Source organism: Magallana gigas, chromosome 2 (genome assembly GCF_963853765.1).
Source record: "Magallana gigas chromosome 2, xbMagGiga1.1, whole genome shotgun sequence".
Classification (NCBI taxonomy): Eukaryota; Metazoa; Mollusca; class Bivalvia; order Ostreida; family Ostreidae; genus Magallana; species Magallana gigas.
In genome coordinates this window covers 61,098,680-61,116,777 of record NC_088854.1, presented here as the reverse complement: position 1 = coordinate 61,116,777, position 18,098 = coordinate 61,098,680, and the positions used below count along the sequence as shown (strand labels likewise).

The following is an 18,098-nucleotide window of genomic DNA, read 5'->3' as shown; positions in this document are numbered from 1 at the left end:
GTGTTATTCCACCTTAAGGTGGCTCTATACACCACTTTTTGATGACGCAGTACGCAAAAAAGTAAATCTGGAAGAATGCAATTCCGGTACTGGCTGATTTAAAAGGCGAATTATATGGGGACCGCTCTTTTGAAAATTTGTTAAATGAATAGATTTAATTTAATTGGAATATTCATTAATTAACAAGTAATGTGGTATGTGACACCTTCACGTTGTATAGTATTATTTATCGAAATAAACAATAGATTGATTTGAACATATTTTATTGTGTAAGTAACACAAAAGGATCGGAAACAAGTTCTTACAACTTACAAGTTCCTCTCCTAATGATAATACATACAATATATACAATTGTCATAGTACATGTAATATTACATGTTACTTATAGTTATTGACTTTATAATAATTAAATTTACAAAGTAATTGCAAATATATAGTAGATAACGTTAATGTACAGTATAGAAAGCAAAAGCAAAAAGGAATTTAATTATTAAATCTTCCAGACTCATTAATGAACTTTTGAACTGCTGAAAAAATAAAGCAGTTTGTATTGTAAGACAAATTGTCACTACCCCAAAGAAGCAAATGTGAGTTAATTAAAATTGTTTCATCAAGCCTATTAAAAAGTAATTCAAAAAGATTGTTTCTTGCATTTACATAATTCTTGCATACAAAGAAAAAGTGATAAACATCCTCCTTTTGACCACAAATACAATTGGGTGATTCAATAATGTTTCTTCTATACAGATCATAATTCAAAATACAGTTGTGTCTCAACTTGGTATGTAAAATATTAATAGTGCGTTTACCAAATGAAAAATATTTTGGAGGTTGAGGAATACTTTCAGTAATGTTTTTCTTGAATATGTTGAGAGACGTTGCTTCCCTAACTTCTAATTTGAGAGAATTCCATTTCCGAATGGTGTCAGGTACAAAAGATTTTTTGTAAAGTTCTAATCTGCTGATTGGAACACTATAATTTTCGCTATTTCTTGTGTGATATTTTGAGACATTTTTTGTTACGGGAGGAATAATATTGCTCAAGTACTCAGGTACTTGATTTGTATGAATTTTAAACATGGTTATTAATTTAGCCTTATTTCGTCGACTGACCAGAGATTCCCAGCCAGTTTCTGTGTAGAGAGAATCTGTTGATGCTAAAATGGGTAAACCAGTAACAATCCTTGCAGCACTTAATTGAACTTTTTCTAATCTCTCCATGTCAAACATATTGCAACCGTCCCATACTACAGAAGCATATTCAAGAACTGGTCTAATAAACGTGATATACATTTTTGATAAATTAGTTCTACCTAGAGTAAACTTAAGTTTCTTCAAAAGTCCTAATTTTTTGTATGCACTGTTTACTATATTATTAATATATTGAGACCAACTTAAATCATTAGAAAAAAGTAAACCAAGATGTCTGTGGGTTGAAACATAGTCCAGTTGACACCCTTGAAAAAATAACTTAGGAAATTCTTCTACATGTTTCTTAGTGAAAAAAACAGCTTTTGTTTTAGACGGATTAAATTTAAATAAACAATAAAATCAAGTATAGTTTTTAAAATAGTAGTTTCTTTCCCATCACCGACAGGTTAAATACAAATCTGGTGGTCATGAGTTCGAATCCCGTTGAGGACAATAAAATTTCAAGTTAACTTTCCAAAATTTTATAAAACGTATTTTTTGGTTGAATATTGTGAAAGAAAATTCTAAACCTGTGAAAGTATTTCAATTATAATAAACTTTAATCCACATTAATATCGACAGATGTTCCTTACCATTTTAAGGGGATGGGAGAGTGGCTTTGAATTTCTCTCATTTTGGGATACATAAATCCTATTAGTTAATTTTCCCCTTTATTTATTTGACTTAGTTTTGCATTTAAGCGAATATATTCACTTATATAGGCCTATAATGAAATATGTATGTATTTATTATTCCAACATGATATTTAGGAAATTTTCTTCAACTAAGAAATGAAGTCCTCAAGGTGGTTGGGCCTTGGGACTTAGGAAGGATAACTCTCACCCGAGGACCTTTAATTCACACCAAATAAAATTTAAAATATTTTTTGTGTTTATTTGCAATTATTTTCATTCCATTTTTTTTATGTCACATTTATTAAAATACATTTTCTTAAAACATCAAGCAGCTTTTTCAGATGATTTGTCAACAGAGTAAGAAAATATGAAAAATTATGTTTTGGGGAAATACAAAAAAAATTGCAATAGTAACATTTTTTAATGTTAAGAAGTGTTATATTTTTTCTAGGTGTCCGAAGTAAATATCCATCATCTGACAAAGAAATTCTCTCAATTTGTTAATAGTTAAGTTTTCAAAAATTAGTTTACAAAAACACGAAAAAACATTAAAAAAATCTTTAAAAATACCTATAGTATCTCCATCATCATTTTAATTTTTGATAAGTATATGTTTTGTGGTCTTCTATTGAAAATAATAAACTGTGGGTGTATAGAGCCACCTTAAGGGGGCTACTTCATTTTGAGCCGTCCAGTTTGGCTTAGTTTCCTCAGCAGTCAGCAGCATCGCCTCCTTCTTCTTCGAAGTTGAAGTGATATTGATTAATTTAGTACGCGTCTAAATTCAAATATCTGTCGGGAAAATTTTTTATATCTATAAGGTAATGTTTGCGGTTTGCATATCTATTTTATTTTTAGGAATTGTACCAAAAATACATTGACTTTAATATTGTCCTTCAAAATTCAAATGATTTTGCTGAAACCGTTATATCTGTCGTTTTGATGAAATGTACACAATTTCGTAAAAATATGCAATTCCATATGTGATTAGTATGGGGGTCATTTATGCTTTAATGTTAGAAAATAATGTCACAATTTATGTATACCATGATTATTAGTAACAAATGCATGCATCAAAAATCTCCTACACTTATTTGGTGTAGACATCCCCCTTAATTGAAACTTTTCCAACTTCACCTATTTCAATGTTTGATTTGGATCCCTATAGTGAAAGGTCTGATTTATTTTGATAGTCACGCAACCATCAAAATAAAGAAGCTAGTGTAAGGTTTGACGCTAATCAGGCTGAAAAAGATCGCCATTTTTTTCTGCATATTCCCAAGCCAAGGGTTTTCGGTCCACTCCACTCCCCATAGACCGAAAACCCTTGGCTACTAAAGATGATTCTTAATGGCAGTTGGTGGTTCAGTATATATATAGATCCGTGGATGATTTAATCATTTGTGGATGATTTATCTGACCAACTCACCCCTGGAGGACTTAGAGGAGAGGCAGCGATATTTATATCGATTCGCCAGGCACCTTGTCAGACCAGCTGCACAAGACCTAACTTGCCCAGCTCCAGGGGATCTATTCACAAAAAATCGTACGTTTAATCGTAGACGAAAGTTTGACGTAAGATTAAAGTGTAATCGTAGACGTACGATATTTTGTGAATAGATCGCCAGAAGAGTAAATTTGACGTTTCGTAGCGTTTGGGAATAATTTGACGTCAAACAAGTTTAAACGTCTTCGTATTTACGACCTATGAAATTAAAACGACATGCCACACATAACTTTAATACTCTCAAGACGACATGCCACATACCTTTAATACTCTCAAGAAATTATGTCAACATTGTTTACTTTAATTCGGTGTTTAAAAAAAATGAAAATTTTTGACCTAAGGGGCTTTTGCTTATAGCGGCTCCTATGGTTAATTTCAGACCCTCTTGCTGTTTCAGATCTTGAGAGATTTTCTATATTTATTCCTCAATAAAAATTCCATCCACCATTGGGTCCACACCCTAGCGCGGGGATCATGATTTAAATAAAATTCAGCCTCGGTATCTGACTTTTAGTACCCTTTCACACAGGTTTCATCTTTCCGACCAAATCGTTTCCGAGTTTTGTTAATTTTTTTTGTATTCATTCCTATAAATGTGTAACAAGTGAAAAGCTGTCAATGTGACAGCAAACCGGGTTTTCTTTTATGTAAACTGTAACCATAATCCATGTCAACCCTTAATTGATAATCACTACCAACCGTATCCAGTGAAATGGAGTACCCTATATGTAATTTTTTGCCAAAAAATGACCAAGTTCAAAAGTTGGTATTTTTTTCATAAATTATCAGATATCAAAATACTAGCAATATGCATACCTCTGATATATGTACAATTGATCTGCAAAATAACAAATTCCTATCTTGAAAACTGTAGGAGGAGTTATCAGTACAATGAGGGTACCCTTTTGGCAGCCGCCCGTCCGCCATTTTCCGTTGGAAAATCCGGTTAAAAATTCAACTACTATTTAGCCCCAACTCTAACCCCGGGGATTATAATTTGAACAAACTTGAATTTACATACTTGTATTCAATGCTTTTCTGGCCAAATGGTTTTTAAGATGAAGGTTTTAAATGATTTTTCTCCATGGATTCTACGTAAAAAATCAACCAATTGTGGCTCCTCCCTACCCACCAAAAACCTTATTTGAACAAATTTCAGTTTACAATATCCAAGGTTGCTCCCAAACTGGTTTCAGCTTTTCTGGTCAAATGGTTTATGAAGTTTTATCTCCATTTATTCCTTTAAATATTCACAACCATCACCCCTTCATTGTGACCCCACCATACCCCGGGGGTCATGTTTTGAACAGACTTAAATCTACAATAACTGAGAATGCTTTCACACAAGTTTAATCTTTTCGGACAAAATGGATCTCTTTTTTTTTCGTAAAAAATTCAACCCCTTGTTGTGTCCCACCCTAACCTCGAGGATCATAATTTGAACAAATTTTAATTTACAGTGGAGTACATGGCTCAATTGCATTAAAGGGGCATGGTCATGATTTTGGTCAAATTTTATTTTTCTGTTTTTATTATTTGCAATGCTTTAGGAATGCATTTCTAATGATCAAATGAAATTTGGGTGCCAGTCGTTGAGTTTTAAGCAAGATACAGGGCTCACAATTCTTCATGTAAACAAGGCTCCATCGTCGCAAACCATGGTTTTGAGTCCACAAGTTTCCTCAAGCGTGGGTCGGCTCGTGCCCGTTTTTGTTTACATAGGTTCAATATACCAATAAAAAATCTTTTTCAAGCTGGTTTGTCTATCTTATTATTCATTTTAAGCATAAATAAATAGTTCCTAACGACTGACACATTCATTTTAGGTCAAAAACTGGAATTTTCACTTCAACAAACGCTTTGTTTACATAGCAAAGAATTGTACGATCTGTAACTCGCTTATGACTCATTAAATGACACTCAAATTTTGGTTGCCTGTTAAAAGCGCCTTACTGAAACATTGTAAACATTAAAATCGAAAAAATAATTTTTGACCAAAATCGTGACCATGCCCCTTTAAGCCAGTTCCCAAAAGGTTGCTGGTTAAAAACTCGATGTGATCACTTGATTTGTACTGGCAAGCCATAATATCTACATTGTCTCGGTCTACCAAACTGAAATTGGGCACCGGTTTGCGGTTGGAGAAAACCTGCGATGAACTGGTGTCCTTTCCAGGGGGGTCAATAGCTCTCATTCGCTTAGCACCACAACACCAAGGATAAGCGCTTATTTGCCTTCATTGCACGGAGAAAGACTTATAAATTTATACTTCGTCTGTTTAACTTTTCCATTTTATCTGCAACCCCTTTGAATTTATGGTTCAGATTTAGCATCAAAATCCGTTTAGTAGATGCACCATCCAAGCTGGAGAAGTTGTGACCAGTACCAACTTAAATATAGGACCTTGGCCTTCTCTTAAAACCAATTGTCGCAAATCACGGTTTTGAGTCCACAAGTTTCCTCTTACCTGACTGGCTGATGGACAGGTCAAAAACATTATACCTCTCCTAACTTGTAGTGTTGTGTATTCATATGAGCAGAAAAACTAAAAATCAACTAAGTGACCCATTAACGGAAAGAAAACGAACACAATCTGACGGATCACTATTTACTGATGTACAAAGTTAACGAGTCTGACAGGTCACTGTTTATTATGTACAGAGTTAGCGAGTCTGTGGGGGAGCGCCGGGGGCCCCAGGGCGTGGTGCAGCATTGTCCTGAAACGAGAAAAAAAGAAATTAGAAAAATCTAAACTGTGATCAGAACATGTTTATTTGATCTTGAATATAATAGTTTGATTTCAATATCTGCACTTAGTTAAGGAATAAATATAATACACTGGTAGTTTGTTATCGATATAGTTAAGGAATGAAAAGAATAGCTACTAAAATTCTATTTGTGCAGCTTTTTTGTAGCAACTTTTGCTTGGCATAAAGCAACAAGAGGCCCATGGGCCACATCCCTCACCTGAGCAACACTGGGCATGATAAAATCAGCTTAAGGTGGAATAATACATCATCACAAAATGGCGAACCTCTAATCGAAACGTCATTTTGTTTTATTTAAAGGACTTTATTGACCACCAAATGTAAATTACTTCATAGCCGATTGGATAAAGTGTCAGACTCGTGATCCGCACATCACCAGTTCGAATCCTGTAGGGTTTTGTCTTGTTACTTATCAAATTGAATTTTTTAGATAATCATTTTTTACCCCAAACTATAAATTTTTCGCTTATTTGACATATGTACAGTTTATTTATCATTATATCTTTCATAATTAAATAATTTACTGTTAATTTGAGTGACTTTTTCCAGGTGTGTTATTCCACCTTAATGGAGTCATAATACAAATATTTGCACCATGTAGTACAATGATACATGTAGATCCTGCAAAACTAAAAATCCATTTTTTTCCTACTGGATATTCTTATGTTTATAATCAAGTACCTTTTCTGACAGGATGGTTTTATAGTCATATCACATGTTGAGTATTGCGGTACACAAAATTATCCTAAACAATTCTTTATATGGGATATAAACCTACTTCAAACTCTGAACCTCTTGTGAGGCCCAAGAATCGTCAAGGGCCCAAATTCTTAACAATTTTAAAGAATCAGCAATGGTAAAATGCTTGCAACTACAATAAGTAAAACCATATTGAATATAGCATTTGAGTTTTTGTGAATAATTAAAATGTTTTCCTTTGTAAAATTGGATCCCTACTGTGACCCCATACCTACTCAAGATATAGATTTTAATGAATTTGAATCTACATTATCCGAGATTGCTTTCACTAGAGTTACAGCTTTTCCGTGCAAATGGTTTTTACAAGATTTTTCCCTCTATACAGGAAAACTTATTTATTATGAACACTGATATGGCGAAATCTCGGCTGTAGCAAAGTTTTTTTGAGTCCCTGGTAAAATTCTTTAAAAATCTTTGCAAAATTTTATGGTTATAACGAATTCAGATATAACAAGTTTATGGATATAGAAAACTGATTTTTCGTCCTGTTATATGAATAATGACAAAATTTAACACTTTTATAACGATTTCCTTTACAGTTTCAAAAAATGTGCACTACCATTTAACATAATAATTTAAATGAATTTATTTTCTGATAAATTCTTCCAATTTACAATCCGATTATTAAAGGTATCAAAAGAATGTATTTTCATTCTAAGCCTCAATTTGCAAAAACTGAAGTCTGACCGGTCAGCAGGGGATGCTTACTCCTCCTAGGCACTTGATCATACCTCTATCTTTTTAGAGGTCCATGTTGCTGTGCTTTAAATTTGTATTGGTTTATGGATTTTTTTTTAGATGGCTGAGTTAGGCATAACAAAAAAATAGGTTTGTTTCAGCTTTCTCGACCGACCCTAACTTAAACCCGCCGACCCAAAATTTTTGTTTTTATCAGTTTTTTGTTAAAATTTCGTTTTTATCCGATTTAAAAATTTATTGTGTCCTCTAAAATTTAAGTCGTAAAAACGCTTATAGAACCTATTTAAATGTCATCAGTGTTGTGTAGATGTTTGTTATTTACAAATGGCAGCACATGTCGTGCCAGTTGAGCTCGAGAAATGTTCCCACCAGCCGGGGAAAAAGTTCATCAGACTTAAAAATGTTTTATGGTGGCGGACCCAGATCAATTAAACAACTACAACAAATACTTGGTTTTTTTTTTTTTATCTTACCCAGTTTAATAGATAAATGGTTTAATAAGCACAACTGAACAGATGGAGAGGAAAAAAAAAAGATTAAAAAAAAAAAAAAAGACCTACCGACCCTAATTTTTTTCAGCCTGAAAGCGGAAAAAAACTTATTTTTTTGTTAGGCCTTATTGTCAATTTTCATGTATGAAGTTAATTTGCTATAGTTATTATTACAAATTTGTTATACAGATAAAACGAATTACTGATATAAAGAAGTTAATCCATTGATACCTAGGACTTCGCTATAACCGAATTTTCCTGTATTCCTATGTAAATTTTTGTCCCCCATTGTAACCCCATCCTTCCCCAAGGGGTCATGGTTTTCACAACTTTGAATCTACACTGTTTGAGAATGCTTCCACAAAAGTTTCAGCTTTTCTAGCTGATTACATTCTGGGAAGAATATTTTTAAAGATTTACTTTATATATTCCTATGTAAAAATTCAACACCGCCCCCCCCCCCCCCCCCCATTGTGGCCTCACTTTACCCTGGGAGTCATTATTTTCACACTTTTGAATCTTAGGTTACAGTAACTGAGGATGCTTAAACAAAAGTTTAAGCTTTCCTGGCCAAAAAATGCTTGAGAAGAAGAATTATTAAAATTTTCTCAAAAAATTGTCAATAATACTATATATCTCCTCTTGAAGGGTTTGGTCCTTAATTTTTATAAGTTTGATTCACCCTTTGCCAAAGAGTGCTTTGTGTCAAGTTTGGTAAACATTGGCCTAGCAGTTCTAAAGAAGACGTTGAAAATGTGAAAAGTTTACCAACAGACAGATGACAGGCAAAATGTGACCAGAAAATCGGTGAAAAAAGTTTTCAAGTGAAAAAGGGCGAAAATACCATGGGGTCAAATTAACCCTGTAAACAATATTTTCTGCCAAAAAAAATAAATAGCATGTTATATAACATTAACTATGAACTTGCTTGCAATGACCATTTTAGAATTATCATATAAACACATCTTATGTAAACCATTACTAAATGGACTTACCCTCATTGGTCTGAACCTGAGGGGTGGTGATCTGTCCTTCCTGGCCTCACGGGATCTGTTCCTGACCACCTTAGAGTGGATTGCACAGGAAACGCAGTACAACAATTTAGCATAGAGTTTGGGGAGAGCATATACTGAAACATGAGGAGAGCATCATTAGTACAACAACTTAGCATAGAGTTTGGGGAGTTATATACTGGAACACTAGGACATCACCATTAGTACAACAACTTAGTATAGACTTTGGGGAGAGCATATACTGAAACACAAGGACAGCATCATAAGAACAAGTTAGCATGGAGTTTAAGGAGAGCATTTACTGCAATTACTGGAACACAAGAAGAGCATCATTTGCATGAATAGTACAACTTAGCATAATGGAGAGCATTTACTTAAAAACAATGAGATTTACTGAAACTAACGGCTTTCAGGCCAATATACAGTGACCTTGGGCTAATATAGGATGCGATATAAAAATTGCCATGTAATAATCTATATATATTATATGATCCAATTTAAAATCTGTAAATTTCAAATATAAAAATATCATTTTCAAAATGTAAATCTGATATCCAAATATAAATTGTAGTAAAGTCAAAGATTTGGTTGACTGCAGTATAGTTGATAAGTTTATTGTTATTTTGAGAATATTATCGCTTTTCTACCTTCATAAACACTAGCGTCAGCGATGTCACGGACTGCAGCAGCCTCTACAATATTCCTAATGACAAACTTCTTGATGGCCTTGTCTTTTGGTACACATCGAGCACAGTTTGTGCAACGAACAAACTGCACATGACCACGCCCCTTCTTGCTTCGTCCATTATTTCTTCGTTTCGAAGTCTAAAAAAAAATCATATTGTGAATTCACAGATCTTACTTTCTTATTTTCTCTTAACTGACTTTTCTACATTTGCAAAGCCTACTATCTCAATAAATAATCTACATGGTATCATATCAGATGTAATGAATTTTCTGACTGAAAGCAAAATATTTGATGACTTTCATTGCAGTTTGAAGGAGAATCTGGAAATATGGCATTAATTTCTTGTGACAGACAAATCAGTGCATGGTTGATGCCGTTTTGTGCGAAAGGCCATAATGCATGTTTCCCTAGTTTGTATGAAACATCTGTTTGTAATAAAGTGCTTGCATGTAGAAACTCTCAATATGGGAACTTTGTTACCAATTTCTTTTGTCCTACAAAACCAAGTTACTACCATATAGGAGATTAATGGAATTCACTGCGGCAGGGGCAATTTTAAATAATGTGCAGCACGTTTTTCAACACGGGAAGCCATTTCTTAAAATATAATTTTTAAACTAAATCCAGACTAAGTATACTGAACAACAATATAGTGTGAAGTATAGTAAATCAAATCATGGCAAAATTTTACCTTGATGAACCATCTCACAGTTAATCGTTGCAATCTTAACATCGCTCAAATTACACTTTTGGAGAAAGTTGCAAAATGACGACGTACTTTGAATTTAACTGGCCATTTTTAAATTTAGGTCGCCAGTGGTAAATCTTTATGTAGCATTTAGGTTTTGAATGTTTCTTCCATTAAAAATACAGTAGTAAATAATAAAAAGAAGTGCAATGTTGGAAAGATTTTCTTATTGCATGTTTCATGCCTGGCATAAAAAAAATAATTTAAATTTAGGCATCAAAAGTATCAAGATATGTATCGTATTGTCTGTATCGTGATACGTATCGTATCGTGAGGCAACTGTATCCTTGCACCCCTAAATTTAGCCAATCATTTCATTCATATAAGAAACATCATACTCATGAATATAATATTTTCTTGCACTAGAAATTTTCTTTTACACTGACTCAAGATTGGGAGACACATCAATTAATTCTATAAATTGTATGATGTTTTGAGTGGATACGTAAAACGCGAATTTTGTATGAAGTTCTTTTACATCGGCATCACAAAATCATTTCACCTTCTTGTTATGTTAGTCTCACAAACATAACTAATAAAACATGTTTAAGGCAGTTTTGAATATGAAAATTCTATTGGATAAAAATCTCTTCTTTGTATATAGGACTGAGACAAACCATGTTGTTTAAATAATCTGCCATTTTGTTTATTTTGACAGAGTTTTGAACCTGATGTCAAATTTTTAAAAATGATCCAGGCAGATATTTTTCATCACTAAATGGCGACTGGCTTTAATTTTAAATCGCACACACTGAATTTCAGTCGCAAATGCAACCTATTTAGTCAATTATTTTTTAGCCCTGCTTAATGATTGGTGAGATTTTATTTTTCAGCGCATGTGAAACTGGGATCAACTTACTAATGGTTGCCATGAATAGAACATTTCATAATCATTTTGCCTCACATGATTGAGCCCCTTGGTTTTCATTAGTATTTCACATTTCTAACCAAAAATTTCTTTTTAACAGGTCAAGCACACTGTTTGTTGGTTTGACTTACATTTGGTGGTCAATTACCGGTACTTTTATGGTACCCCCTACTTTACACTTACACAAAATGAGTTAATATTTGTTTATTATTGTAGTGATAATGCTAACCCTACTCAGAACAATGAATAAAGCACATCATGTTAATATACAAAAAGTTAAAAACAGCCGTATGTCCCTATGGCTGATGTATCTAAAGATTAGAATATTATTTTTTATTTTACCTACTTTGTAAACAACCACAGTAATCTTGTATTTTAATACCCTCTCATTTAAATAAGACTACTTTTAGGGCAGTTAAGGCATGGCATTTTGCTGAAAAGATGCAAAAATAGACCTAACTATTTAAATGTAAGTCAGACTAGTTTGAATACCAGCACCACATTAACTCAGTTGGTAGAACACCAGACAAGAATTCAGGGGCATGGGTTTGAATCCCAGTCTGCTTCATAATTTTTTTCACCAATCCCATAATTCAAGCTTTTCACATTGAGTCTGACTGAAATTGTTTTTACTTGCCCAGATGATTGTTTAACCCAGGCAATGGGAATCAGGAGCAGAGAGTCAGAGGATTAAGGCCATTTCATATTTCAAACAAAATACTGGATTGTTTGCAGGGCATTACATTAATTTTTTCCTACTTGTCCATTCGGACAAGTGACCACGATATTTACTTGTCCGAACTTCATCTTCACTTGTCCAAAAATTTTTCAATATTTCAATTTATTGGTTCCATATAACATTAAACATGATTTGTCAGCTGTAGCTTTGTCATGGCAAATTACAAGACATTTTAAATTTAGCATCAGGTTTTAAAATACATGTAACTCTTATATTGATTTCTCATCTGTTTTTTAAACTAAACATGGAAAGTCATCATAGTCTATCAATGATGAATGAAACCTAATATAAATTACATTTCTTTCCATAATCCTTAAGTTTATCTTTGCTACCTGTTCTTCCTTTGTTTTTGATAACATGTGTGTTTGGTACTGTGTAAGAACTAAGATCCACACCTTTACAGTTCAATATTGAAAGTTGTTTGTAATTAGTGAACTTCAATCCCGATCAAGAGTAACTCCATTGCATTTCAATTTGAAGTCGGGATCGAAATTCAAATTTACTAATCGATAAACTTATATTAACGGGACTACGGATAAACTTATCACAAAACTTTCTTTACTTTTTAAAATGTTGGAGACTTCTTTACATAAAAATGCACTTGTCCAGTCGGACAAGTGGCAAGCAATATTTACTTGTCTGTATATTTTTTTAACTGGTACCAGACAAGCTGACAAGCGTTAATTTCGAGCCCTGGCTTGTTGCACTTTACTTAAGTTATAACTTTTTCAAGTCCAAGCACAAAACTTGACATGAATGCTTATCTGATTATTAAAATGCATATCCCGAGTTATTGCCCCAATGGTAAGCATGCCATCCTTTTTCTTCAGAAATGGAATTAACTAATGAAAATGGCTCCCATTTAGTAGGTAACGAGATTCATTGATTGCGCTTGACTATTATTCAAATTGGAAAATGGGATTCAATTTGCCAAATGTGGCCAATCCACAATGCATCAATTTATAAAGCTGGTAAGGATGTTTAATCATTCTGTGGTAAAAAAAAAAATCAGCTATATAAAGTTAATATGAAATGAAAATATGTTAAGAAATAAGATTATAGTGCGCCATGAATTGTAGGTTAGATACTTGGAACTGTAGCGCTAGGGCATCACCACGTGTCAACCTAATGTTTACGTGGAGATACAGTTTATACAGCTAAGTAATCTAAGGTGTATCTCCGCGAGAGTGAAGAATTTAAACGGACACCTATTCCGATCATCAGACTTGACGAATACGCTGAGATTAATCTACGACATGTTTCACAAATGGGGACTACAAATAATTTTCAATTTTTTTTTTATCAGTTGGGTTTTCAGTCCTTCAAAAAGCTTTTTAAATAAAAGACTCTGTATTTTTAACAGAGCTCAACCCAAAACATGATAAAACTAGAACTTTTTAAGCAATAAAAGTATATTTTCTACAAGAACATGTGGTCTTCACCCACCATTATGGACTGTTGGAAAGAAAAAGGAAGTTGTCATATTCATTCGCCAAAACAACAACCAAAGTGTTTCCTTTGTTTCTAGCAAATTTATCATTTTAAATTTATAATCAAACATTCAAAATTATAAAAAAAATATATATTTCATACATTTAGAATTGGAAATTATAATGAATTCCATGAAGAGCTTTGAACTACTTTTAGCGTAATAAAGTGATTTGGTTGAAGCGAGTGTTAAATAACTTTGACATAAGTTATTCGTATTCGGGCGCATTCTTGTCGAATACGAGAAAAAGTCAAAATATAATTTTATTTTTATAATTAAAAGAAAGACAAGAGCCGAATAAAAATAAACAAATAGAATTAACCAACATAATTTGTTTAAGAAATACATATTTTTAAATTGTATAAAAGATACGCATGTATTTTTTAAATTCTATTTCATATATTTTATTCAGTTCAGGTTCTTTGGTATACAATCTCTGTTTATAATTAATCAGTTAATTGAATTAAATTATATAGCCTAAATCAAATTAAGAAGAAAGTTTAGGGGTCGATTTCGCGAAGGGCATGCTGTCCAAACTGGTGAAAAAATATGAATTCAATTTCGGTATTTTGTTATTAATTAAAGGGACTTGGACACGATTTAACTTAAAATTTTCAAATTTTATTTTTCCATTTTTAATGTTTATACTGATAAATATAGAAGTTTTTAATGCTATGTCAAAATTTGAAAGTCAAATATCAAGTTATAAGCAAGGTACATTGTTTATAATTCTTTGTTTTGTAAACAAAGCTCGAATATTGTAATTTTTTTACATAGGTGTTGTATTGGTGTAAGTTTCAATCAAATGTATCTTTATTTGTTGATAATAGTATTTATGAAGACACAGAATTAGTTTAAATTGATTTTACATGTCACTTTGTCAAAGAAATGGTAATTCTCTTCATTACATTTTTCAGTGTAAACAATTAACTATAAGACTCGTACGAAAGCCCATTGAGCTCATTTTCCTAGGCAAAAAAAAAAAATTTTCGCGAATAAACGCGAAACTTTTGCGAATAAACGCGAAACTTTTGCGATATAACGCGAAACTTTCGCGATTAAACGCGAAACTTTTGCGATATAACGCGAAACTTTCGCGATTAAACGTAAATATAAATATTGTTATTTCATAGAAGAACCCCTATGAAGAATAATTACTGAAAACAGATATATCAACAAAAATAAAACAAAATAATATTTTATAAAGATGTAAATGAATTAGATTTAACCTTATACAAATTAACATAAATTCAAACGTAGGAAATCTTTAAAATCTTAGTACTGATTTTCAAAGGACATAATGCATCGCGCTTCTCACATTCTAATGGGCGCTATATTATTGAAAATGAGGCAGCAACATATTTTATTTATAACAATTTTAATTCGAATTAAACGTTTTATTAAATATCATTTTAGAATTTAAAGGATATCATTGTTTAAAACGTTACAATATATTGTATATCGCTGCGACATAACTTAACGTCTTATGTCTAGTTTAATATCAGAAAGATAAGTCAAGCTGTGAATAGAAATTTTCAAGCTTTTGTTCAAATCTACATGACGTAAATTCGTCCTCCAAATTTATCACATATGTCATTTGAAAATTAATACTAAGATTTTAAAGGTTTCCGACGGTTGAATTTATATCAATTTTATCAGAAAAAGATCATCAATGAATGCCTGTTCGAACACAGGGTCGGCGAACAACTGAAAATCGTAATATGATGCCTAAACTTATTATCTACTTTGGACATATAACATATAAAAATGTTATAAAGTTTAATCAGATTTATTAATACCTATATGCAAAAAAGATAATTTTGTCTTCATAATCAACCTAACACAGATATTAGAATAATAATGAATAATAAGTATTTTATGGTATAAAATTTAAAATGTGTTTGTTTTCAATCGTTTTTCATCATAAGGGTTCTGTATGTAATGACAATATTTATATATTGGTTTCGCGTTTATTCGCGAAACTAACGCGTTATATCGCGAAAGTTTCGCGTTTATTTGCGAAAGTTACGCGTTATATCGCGAAAATTACGCGTTTATTCGCGAAAGTTTCGCGTTTATTCACGATAAAAATATTTTTTTTACCTACGAAAATGAGCTCAATGGGCTTTCGTAGACTCGAGCTTTACATAACAACCAATTCTTACCTCTGTATCTCGCTTGTAACTTGACTTTAACATTCAATATTTTGGTCAATCATTTAGAATGCACCAGTTAACCATTTTATACATAAAAAATAAAAATAAAATTTTTGATCTTAAACCGTGTCCAAGTCCCTGTAATTAAGCTCATCTCGGCATCCTGTTGGCGAAGGTGCAGATTTCCCTCTTAAATTAATGTATCATAATTAAAATAAAACCGATGGAATACACTACATAATGAAATACAAAACAACCCTTCTTTGAACAATTTCAAAAAATATTTAAATCGTAGCAACATAAACATTCCCGATTATTATAATTTAGGATCCAGAAAAGGACAAATTCTACATTCCCAGTTAAGATTAGAGTGCAGCGCTCTGAAACTTTATATGTTCCGCAGAAACCTCTGCCCCTCCCCCTTATGCACATGTGGTTCAATATTGAAAGTAATGACCACTATCTTTTATATTGCCCAAATTATAATGTAATACGTAGTGAAACAATTAACAAACTTCGAGATTCAACAAATGTAAACATATTACTCTTTGGGTCTCCCAATCTTAGCGATAATGATAATAAATACATTTTTTATATGGTCCAAAAATTTATCATCGACAGTAAACGATTTCAGGGTACCTAGTGTAACCTCGACACTTTTTTTTTACTTAATTATATTCTCTAAATATGTAAATAGCGTCTAGGATATATTTATACAGGGATGTATTTCATACATGTATTTCCTTTGGTGTTTTACTTCAAATTGTTCTTAACATAATTGTATTGTTTTCCTTATAGTATAACATGAAGTTATACGTTCGTGGGTCGATTAGCTCACTAGTTTAAAAATAAATGCACTTGTAATTCCAACTCTCAAACTCATGCATATGTCAAAATGTCTAGTCTTGATTGATACATATATTGGATGTCTTTATCTCCTCTTTTATATAAGCTTTCTGGTTCTTTATTTAATCATACATACATGTAATTTGCACCTCTCATATTTTTTCTTATCTAAGAGAGGGATTTGTATAAGCCTTTTGGCTTGTTTCCCAATCTTATTGTACTTTATGCCAAATACATGTACCTGCTATTGTAAATTATCAATAAAATATTGTTTAAACTAAAACCGATGAAAATAAGATTGACCCTCAATATCAATACAGTGTCACCTTCCTAAGTCAAGAGTTTCTGATCCGCCAGGTGCTTTTTGTAGAGCGGATCAGAAACTTTTGACTTGGGAAGATGTAGTTATGTTTAAATTATTATATCCATTTAAAGTTGATCGACGTTTTCAAGTAACATTTTTCTATATATTTTTCAAACAAAAACAATTACAAATTATGATGGTGGTTTTTAAAGAATAAAACTCTGAATTGCTATATTTTTCTTTGATATACACATTACTAATGACTTATTTGTCTTATAGTTAAAATTCTTTGTTCTAAAATTTCCGGTCGTTGGAACGAGTCTACCTATGCATCTATTTTAAAATCGTTTTCGGCAGATATTTTTTCCACATTGACACAATCATTAGATACAAAATATTCGATTGAAAACACGTGTGTTACAGTGCACATCATATAACATGGGGGAAATGACAAACCCTTGAACTATAATGTATCAAAAAATATAAGATCCGAGGTTAAGTATTTGGTCTGATGACATGTTGTAGATTTCTATTATAACGGGTGGCAGTAAAAACAAAAATTTACATCATGACAACTTAAATCTTGTGGTGTCTGCCACCCGCTAATTTTAAAATTTACACTGACATGACACTGAAACAAAACTTCTCAATTAAAACTGGGCTTAATGATTTGTAAGACCAAAAAGATTGTTTAGCGCCAAATGGTTAAGAATTTGATATTAACGACCATTCAGATGAGTTATACATTATTATTCAGACTAGTTTTAATAATGAAATTTCAAACCTCAAAACCTCATCTCCCAGTGGATGATATTAAAACCTACTTATCTTGCAAGGTGCATACTGATGCTAAATAATGAAGAAGTTCTAGTATCTAATTGCAGATCATGTACAAATTTTGTCAAATTTAGTGAACTTCAAATATGTCAATTAACTTCAAAAATTACATGTGTATATAATACATGTGTAAGTGTGCATAAAATGTTTACCGATTCAAACTTAAACTATAACTGTTTTTAAACTATTCTAGATAATTTAAATTATAATTTTGATAAACCAAATTTTCAGTTCAACATCCAAAGCAAAAAAGACTTTTTACGCTAAAATCAATTATCCTTGGATACCAAACTTTCCAACAGTGCCAACTATATATCAAGTTAACATTTCTCATCTCATAATTGGGCTTAATATTGCACC

At 32.2% G+C, this 18,098-nt stretch overlaps 1 protein-coding gene across 1 annotated transcript; it reads right to left on the bottom strand.

Annotated features, from left to right (window-relative positions):
- Positions 1-5,927: 5,927 nt before the first annotated feature.
- Positions 5,928-13,625, bottom strand: LOC105318789 (small ribosomal subunit protein eS26). Its single transcript, XM_066077619.1, has 4 exons — positions 13,553-13,625; positions 9,711-9,888; positions 9,046-9,179; positions 5,928-6,050 (listed from the first exon to the last, which is right to left on the bottom strand). Exons 1-4 carry the CDS (start codon positions 13,553-13,555, stop codon positions 5,997-5,999), a joined length of 369 nt encoding a protein of 122 aa, XP_065933691.1. The 5' UTR covers positions 13,556-13,625; the 3' UTR covers positions 5,928-5,996.
- Positions 13,626-18,098: the final 4,473 nt, after the last annotated feature.